The 9250-nt window shown below is 44.8% G+C and overlaps 1 protein-coding gene across 1 annotated transcript; it reads right to left on the bottom strand.

The window, feature by feature from the left end:
- Window positions 1-3443: 3443 nt before the first annotated feature.
- pou3f3b (POU class 3 homeobox 3b) lies at window positions 3444-6836 on the bottom strand. Its single transcript, XM_026361265.1, has 3 exons — window positions 4973-6836; window positions 4543-4623; window positions 3444-4331 (listed from the first exon to the last, which is right to left on the bottom strand). Exons 1-3 carry the CDS (start codon window positions 6179-6181, stop codon window positions 4254-4256), a joined length of 1368 nt encoding a protein of 455 aa, XP_026217050.1. The 5' UTR covers window positions 6182-6836; the 3' UTR covers window positions 3444-4253.
- Window positions 6837-9250: the final 2414 nt, after the last annotated feature.

The following is a 9250-nucleotide window of genomic DNA, read 5'->3' as shown; positions in this document are numbered from 1 at the left end:
TCTTCTTCCCACAACACAAAGCTGATCAGCTGCATTTACACGTAGGCCAGTTAGATGAATTTATTTCTAAAGTCCTGAATTTAATTCTAATTAATTAAGACGCCCTGCAATTATTATTATTATTATTATTATTATTATTATTATTATTATTATTATTATTATTATTATTATTATTATTATTATTTACAGTTGCATACATGGTTACTTTATTTAAATACATCAATTAAATCTGTGCTAACATGCAGGGACAACTAAATTAAATATTATACAATTAAATTTTATAAAAACATTTATTCTCCAGTCTAAATTTGATGTTTATCATAATGTAAACAAAGGCGAATTCACCTTAAAGCGTGAAACAAACGTTTGCACGTCGCTCGTGGAGTTACCACGATGATAAGCAAACAAACAGCGGGTAAATAAATCAAAGAAGCTGCTGTACTTACTGCAAAATAACAGTAATAATAAAGATCAAACGTCAACAGTCAAACCCAGGATCTGTTCTGAGCGTCTCTCCTGCAGCACAGATAAATCCATGTGGACGTGGAAGAGGAAGGCTCCCTGTGGAGAGCAGCTCCGAATAATCCATATTCATGCGCTCGACACGTGGAGTAAATACAGTATGAGTGAGGAACCATTGTGTTTCTGCTCGTTTTCACCGGGTCAGATTGAGTCTGACACCAACCTGCTATACATCGACTGCTTTTTAAGAGGCGCACACGGTGGAGCTGCACCTAAAAACAACACCCGGACTGTCACACGTTATGGTGTCGTTTATTTAAAGTATGAACGCCATGCGTTTAGTCTGGTGTAGCCCTGTAAACAGACATCAGCACAGACACAGTAGAAATAATGTAAATAGAATTAAAAAGTGAATTTAACTGTGTGCATGTGTTAAAGTGCAGCCTCATAAACAACCTGCTTTATATTTACAACTCCTATAAACCAATAGAACACATATTAAATCCATTAATGGGCCTGAAGGTGCAGTCACACAGCACAGTCTTCATGTTATCATCTTATATCTCAGACTTTTATTCGCTTGTGTAAAACGCAAATCTGCGTAATGAGATGGATTCGTTTGATTTATTTAGTTACAACATCGGCTTCGTGTCAGTGTCAGTGTCAGTGGCTGATTGAAAGGCGCAGGCTGCTGAAAAGTCACATGTAATATTACTAATAATTAGGCATTAAAAGTTTGGGTTTCTGCCTCCACGGCCCCGCTGCATGAAGTCTTGTTTTAAAGAGCAGAGCGCTGTGACAACGAGCAGCTTTAATTAGAGCGAATGGGCACGACGAGCCTGTTGGGCCACTGGCGTCCTAAATCAATAGCAGGGAAAGCAAAGTGCTCCTAAGGCCTTAACGTATCGGTGCACACACACACATACGCACACACACGCACGCACGCACACGCACAAACATGCTGCTGCCAACATGGTTTTGAAGACCCATGAAAAAGGGAAAGCTGTTGCAGAATAGGCGGATCAAAACCCATTATGAGATTTGAAACTCTTTTTGTGTCGCCCTCAGTAAAAAAAAAAAAAAAAATCTCTCTCTAGATTGGGATATTTGTGCAGAAGCCGTGCGAGCTGCTGGCGTCTCTGTGCGTGCGTGCACACTGGAAACGCACAGGTTTGTTGTATGGGATTTGTTGCAGGGAGCGAGGAAACCTCTCTCTGTGCTGAAGGTGTTGTGCGTTGGGCAGCATGGAAGGCTTATCTTAGCACGTCATGTGACTTTGCCTTGGATTTTATACAGACGAGCACAGGAGCTGCATGCATAATGAGCAAGTGCATAGGTAGACAATATCAGGCCAGAGCAGAGCCACAGTGCGCGCACGGCGTCTTTTATACAGCGTGTTGATTACACGTTTATGTCCTGTCATGTATTTTGAAGTTTTAATGCAACAAAACGAGCAGCTCAGGCTTAAGTTGTTTTCAATAGCCTCGTAATTACTCTTGATTTTTATCTTTAAGTATCCAAACATTTCCAAACGCCGTGAACCGCTGTGTAAATCCACTCCAGGAAACGTGAAACATAAAGTTTTGGCACACGGGCTCCAGACTTCAGCGTGTCTCTGCTGCCACTTTTACTAATGGGGACAAAGAAAAATGATGCCTACTTCTTTATATCATTGAATTCAGTTGCTAAGCAACTAGTATGGGAAATCATCCGCGAAATTCAAATTCCTGCAGCGAGGGGACACGTTTAGTGAGTTTTGCTGAATAGGCGAGCTGGACGAGTCAAGAGAAAAGTTGGAAAACCAGGAGCACGTTTGTCCTCTCAGAGCCTCAACGAAAAGTAGTCCCGTTGTAAAAAGACATCAGGCACAGACACTGTTATTTATAATTAATAAAATAAAACAGGACGGCAGCTTGACTTGGCTGCACAGGCGCATTATGAGTCCCTTCAGGAACACACTTGTCCCTCAGAGCCTGAGAAAAGTCCTGACACCCCAGTCCTGATATTAATCTGCACCACTCCACGTCAAACAGCACTTCACCGTTTCATCCTCAGCAAACTGTATTCAGAGGCTGAGCCTGTGGGCTGCTCAGCGTTGGACAGACACAATCAATAAGCTCTGTGACCCAGTGCCCCGGATCCTAGCACAACATGCCAGCTCACCTGGACACACCTGTGTCGGTGTGGAGGTCGGTTTCATTCATCAAATCGCAGCTCAAACCAGATTCAACAATTCTATTAGTGTGTATTAATTCTTTTGCAGATTGGAGTTGGCTTCTTGTTGAAGCGGATGAACCAGGCGCTCATGAAGCAAACTAACAATTACATTAAACACGCGTTCATCAGTATTATGGGATGCACTGTGCAGCCTATAAGCTGCAACATAAACATTACATAACATGCAGTCAACACTACAGGACCCTCTATGGACGCGTTTGTGTTACGCCTGTGAATTTTACAGATTCCTCCCATGTTTTTCTGCACATATTAAAAATCCAGCCTCTCCTGTTTTCAGGCTGGAGCTTCTGCTTTTTGCTCAAGGCCTGAAGAGGCAGCAGATGTAAACAAACAGACGGGCCATTGTGCAGGCCTGCGTCTGACCGCCGTGTGACATCTGAATGGTCACATACAGTTATAGGGAGGATGGCAAAGACGCTGCTGGACGTTTATTTGAGCCTAGACAAGAAGTCGGGGATGTAACTCAGGCACAGGCGACATTAATACGCTCTGCTTTATATTGTAGTAAATAAAGAAAATACATTTTAGCTTGAAACGTAGTATTATCGTGCAGCAGAAACATCTGAGCTGCTTTATTCTAACAGAGTTTCTCATGAACACGCAGCTTCATGTGGGACAAATCAGTCCACCATTTTCTTCATTAGCTGCTGCTGCACAAAAACAGCACCCAGGCTAATTCCCTTTCTACAAACCAGCCACATGCACGGTGAGAATATAAACGTCAAAACACAAAGATGACTGCATTTCATTCTAAGAAATTTATTGTGTCTCAATCAGCTCGTACGGAACCACTACTGAAATTAAATTACAATCAAATTATCACATCAAAATATACCCTTATTACCTAACAACGGTCAATGTCAGCTTATGATGATTTGTGCTCCTTTAGAAACAATAATACAAAATTAAACAAATAAGGGCAACAACAAAAAATATAAGAAAAAATAATATTCAAATAAAACAAGGAAGGGAAAGCATCTTACACAAGTTCCTGGGGGAAAATAAATTACCGTTTGGAATAATTCATATGTATTCCGAATAAAATATTAAAACAAGTCATTCTGATGAAAAATATAAAGTAAATAACTCAGATCAGTATCTGATCTAGTGATCTATATTGCCGGCTTTACAGAGTTTTGTTTATTAAAACCTACCAAAGAACACTGCTTAGAAAGGGCAGCATTAATAGTATATCCACAGCACCCACTCAGTCACACTTGGCAACAGATTTTCAGAATTTTTTTTTCTCAAATAAGTGCAACTGAAGTCTTTTCAAATGTCTTATGCTCTATTTGTTGAAAAAAGAGAGAGAGAGAGAGAGAGAGAGAGAGAAATCCACTCACGGTGTCAGAGTCCATTAAATAATAATAATAATTAAAGGAAAAAAGAAGCTGATCTTTGAGATCAGACGGGGACAGTCCTGCTCCTCTTCTCTTCCATGAGGCCCTCAACGTGGCAAAAATAAGAAAAATCCCAACACTCCGCCTGTGTGTGTGTTTTCTGTGAGAGAGAGTGTGTGTGTGTGTGTGTAAATGAGCCCATTGCAGTCCACCTCAGAAAATATAATTGCTGTAAATCATGATGGAAGCTTCGTGGATGTCACTCTTCTTCACATTGTTGCAGTTTTTCCTCTGTTATTGTTGAGCATGGACAGAAAGAGGAGGAGGGGGGGGCGGTTCAGTCCCATTTCTAAATATACAAAATGCCTGCTCCTTTGTTTCTTCAATCAAACACAGGATAGTGAAGGGGAATATTTTTTTTTTTTTTGGAGGGGGGAAGAGAAAAAAATCATAAAAACAATACTTGGTTTCCTCTTGGTGTGTTTCAATGCGCCAAAATTACCTGGTGGAATGAACTTGTGGTTGTCACCCTCTGGTCGCTCGCTTCACTTGCATCTTTTAAGTAATCTACTAAAAAATGCCCCTGAAAGAAAAAAGCAGAAGGAACCTTTTAGGTTAAGACATTTGAGGGCCTGGAAGAAGGTTAACGGTGCGTTTTCTGAGGGGGTTTGGGAGGAAAAAGGGACAGGTTGCTGTTTTTGTTTTTTGTCTCACTTTCTGTTTTTTCTTTTCTGGTGAAAAATAGATAACACATTTGAGTCTCATTCATATTCCCTCACAATCACAGTATCAAAAATGTTTGGCTATCTTGCCGATAGTCTGTGTGTTTTTTACTCAGTTTAATTTCATATAAAATATTCTTGTGTGCTGTTCTATGTTTCACTGAACATTCTTTTGCAGTCCATGGAGGGGGGCGGTGTTTCTGCACTCACATTGCCGACCTGAGAGTACACATCCTCCGGCGTCTGTGCCACTCCTGGGGGCGTCATCCGTTTTTCCTTCTGTCTCCTATTGCAAAACCACACTCTAACCACCTCTTTCTCCAGCTGCAAGTTGTCCGCCAGGGTGCTGATCTCCTGGGCCGAAGGTTTGGGGCATTTTAGGAAGTGGCTCTCCAGAGCCCCCTTGACGCTCACCTCGATGGATGTGCGCTTCTTCCGCTTCCTCCCCTGTGCCGCGATCTTGTCGATGCTGGTGGGGCTGCCGGTGGACGAGTCGGCCTCCTCAAGCCACTTGTTTAACAAAGGCTTGAGCTTGCACATGTTTTTGAAGCTGAGCTGCAGAGCCTCGAATCTGCAAATGGTCGTCTGAGAGAAAACGTTCCCATACAGTGTGCCCAAAGCCAAGCCGACGTCCGCCTGCGTAAAGCCCAGTTTGATCCTCCGCTGTTTGAACTGCTTGGCGAACTGTTCCAGGTCGTCCGAGGTCGGCGTGTCGTCGTCCGAGTGCGGGTCGTGGCTGTTGACGCCGTGGTGCTGGAGATGCGGATGCTGGTGGTGATGGTGGTGGTGGTGGCTGCCGTGGTCCAGATCCGGGGTGTCCCCCCTCACTAAGCCCGGGTGCACCAGGCTTTGGCTCCCTGGGCTCAGCATCCCGTTCACAGTGAACCCCCCCGGTTGGGAGTAGATCAGCGACTGCTGCTGCTGCTGCCCCCCGGATATGGAGTTAATGTGAGCCGCAGTCGTGCTCCCCCAAGCCCCGGCGTGAGTCTGGTGGGGGGCTAAGTGAGGGGGCCTGTGGTGCAGCGCGGTGCCCGTGTGCAGATCGTCTCTGCCGGAGTTTTTCACGTCCTGCTGCTGCGGGCTGCCCGTCATCCCGACGGGACTCGACGACCAAGGCGATCCGGCTTCAGCTGCTGCAACAGCGGCTGCTGCTGCGGCCGCTGCGGCGTGCGGGAGGGATGTCACCCACTGGTGGGCATGGCTCAGCATGTGTCCCCCGTTGCTCGCTGCCATTGCGCCTTGCATAAAGTCACTCTGTACCATCTTGACCGAGGGGTCTCCCCTGTAGCCCCCAGACCCCGAGGTAACCGCAGCACTGCCCGGCTGCATGCCACCACCTCCGGAGTCAGAGTGCACGATGGAGCCTGACGATAAGATGCTATTACTGGGCAGATAAGGATTGGAAGCCGCGGTGGCCATTCCGTCAACCCTTATGAATATGTTTGTGGATAACCCCCCTCCCTTTTTACAGTCACTTCTTTCGAGCAGGCAAATTGTATCTCATGAATTATTCAAACTTTAAAAGTATGGGTAGGTTTTTGGCAAATACCATGGACGTGCGTAAAGAAAAACGCCAAAAGAGCTTGAAAAGCGGAGGCAGCAAACTAAATAAAATCCGCACGTATTTACAGCATTCTACTTCAAACACTTCTGCATCGATATCGACGAATACAATTCCAGGTTTCTTTCAAAAGCCCTTTGAAACCATGTGCAGTCCGTTCAGAAAGTTTGGGATGAAATTGAGAACATTAAAATTCAAATATTCTGGAAAAAAAGCGCTGTCCCAAACAAACTTTTGGTGGCCGCAAAAAACAAAAAGCCTTGCAAATTGTCCACGATGTCCAAAGTCCCAGTTTATGTCCCCTTTGGATGTGAAAAACATTAGCAGAGTGTCCTTAGTTCTTTTGTAATTCAGTCGCCGAGATTTCTCCCTCGCTTTATTCTTTTCTCTCTCTTCTTTTATAGCACTGTAGAGCCTCTCTCTTTGTTCTGTTTTGATGTATATAAACCTGCCAAACCGCAAACTCCCGTTGAAGTACAATCCAGTATAACAGTGTACGGCGCTGCTTGCAAGCCTCTTCTCTCATTCGCTTGTTCTCTCTCTCCACCTCTCTCTCTATATCTCTCGGTCTCTCTCCCTCTCTCTCTCCCCCTGACAGGCCCGTGTAGTCCCGCCCTCCTCCAAGCCCGACGACGCGCGGATATTTACCCGGTGCGTCCCCGTTGATTGGTTACGCGGAGAGTGATTGGCAGGTCTCGCCAGCCTTGCTCCGGGCGCAGGAGCCCTCCTTCCGGCTGTTCCAATTGGCTGATTTTTAATTGCAGTCCAAACAAAACGGGGAGTACAAGTTGGTAGTAAATAGTACTGAGATATTAACACACAACAGGAGTGGAGAGGTCGAGAAAGTGTGACCTCTAGTTTGTGATGAGTCAAACCATCGTCATGAGAAACTTTTACAAAAAACAGCATCAGAGTATTTAAAGAATAACTACACCTGTTTCCAAATAAATGCACGTTATCAAGATAAGATGTATGCTCTGCTTTATCCTCTGTTATTGCTGCTACAAACGTGTCCAAGACTAATGCGGGGCTTTTATTCAAAACGCGCATTTGACATTATAAGATCTATTGGCAACAATTATAATTATCTGGTAGCCTGACCTGATTGTGTAATAGAATAAAGCATCAATGGTGCCACGGTTAGGGGTTTAATTCCCTCTGGGCCACCCATAAAAACACAGGAAACACTCAGAGTAAAAAAAGAAAGAATGCTACACGCCTTATCTCGTTATGTTATGGTTGCAGATGAGGCGCGTGGTGAGATTATTATTTAAAAGCTGTCAAATGTATCAAATAAGGTGTTTATCGAGCCAATAAAGTCTATTCTGCACCCAGTAAATCAGCCCAATCAATGTCACTTGAACGCACCTCAGAGCAGCAGGTACACTCTGTGTTTAGCAGAACAAGTGTGTCTTGATTTCCGACTGGTGCTGCCCTGCGCCTCGGCTCCTCAGGAGTTAACGCACAAAGGTTGCGGGGATGCTTCCATGCGGAAACGGCGCGCACAGGCAACCTCAGTGAAGCACGGTGAAAAGAGAAAGTGGCAACCAAAACAAGGGCAAATTGAGCAGTCCTTGGGGGATTTGTGCGTGCGGGGTGGCTGCGCTGGAAACGTCTGCTTAAAGAAAAATCCGGAGATGCAGCGCACCTCCCCTCAAGATGACCACATAACCCGGGAGATGAATGCCCCCTTTGTTTAGTGTGTGGGTCCCCTGCGCCTATGGACGCACCCAAGGGTGTCAGAGTAAGTGCCAGATATACAGCTCCCACTGAAGCCACTGGTTGAGTTTAGGGCGTCTGCAGCCTGCTGAGTCCACCTGGCCTCAACAAGGCGTGCGGCAGGTGATTGTTCTGATGGGATTAACTGTATTTTGTTTATAGGTTACAGCCACATGTCATGCGTTAACCCCACACACTCCCTCCTAAGCTCCCAAATCAAAGATGACGCAAAGTTTTTATTGCAAAAGGGATTTGAGGGCAAATATAAGGCAGTGGAGCAGTTGTGAGCTTGATGCCAGTGCCGCCCCCCCCCCCCCCTCCCCTCCTCCCTCTTCATCTCATCCCAGTAGATTTAATTTGGACTGGGCTCAAAACCGAGGGAGCCTCGTGGATTTGTTTACATTGAATAGACAGGCTAGGGGCCAGAGCCATGGGGCCCTCCATTCATTAATATACAGTGAGGATTTCTGTCTAAATTATTGCTGTTCAATCCACACTGCACGCCTAGAAAGGGCGTCTCAGGCGGCCAGCAGAAACGTGACACCAAGGGGACATATGCAGAGAAGAGGGCTCCTGACACATAACAACCTTCAAAAGAATAAAAAAATACTAATGTATAGAAAAGCAGAGTCAAAAACCAGTTGAGAAATGATCCCCGAAATCACCGCACGCCGGCAAAAACACTGCTCTCTGATATATGATGTGTTTATTATTTATTTGCTTATTATAAAAAGGTCCCCAAGTTCCCTGCTGGGGGACTTCATTTATTTTGTATGCAAAAAAAGAAAGAAAGGGGGGAGAGGAAAAAAAATCATCCCCAAGTATAACAAGAGACGAACAGTTAGTGCTGATTTTCATTTGCATAAATTTTCATATATTTTAGTGAAAATAATAGCGGGAGCCGAGGAGTGCTCCTGCTCAGTTGAGGCAGAGGAAAGAAAATCTTAGGGAGCACCGAGTCGTAGGAAAGGGAGATACACATTTCCAGGCTCCTTGTGAACAATGTGAAGCTATTTCCCCTTTTCTTGGACACAAGGTAAGTCAACAATTATCTATGCGGATTTCTTTTTACGCTTGAGGAATGTTTGAGTTTATCGCGCATTGCTCCACTGTAGCTCCAACGCGCTTCCTCATAGACTGTCCGCAGCTGTAAAGGATATTTCAGCGACTTCTGCATCGGGATGCAGCCACAATTGTTGTAATTTATA

Source organism: Anabas testudineus, chromosome 2, assembly GCF_900324465.2.
Source record: "Anabas testudineus chromosome 2, fAnaTes1.2, whole genome shotgun sequence".
Classification (NCBI taxonomy): domain Eukaryota; kingdom Metazoa; phylum Chordata; class Actinopteri; order Anabantiformes; family Anabantidae; genus Anabas; species Anabas testudineus.
The sequence above is the reverse complement of the archived record's forward strand: the minus strand, read 5'-3'. Positions and strand labels throughout refer to the sequence as shown.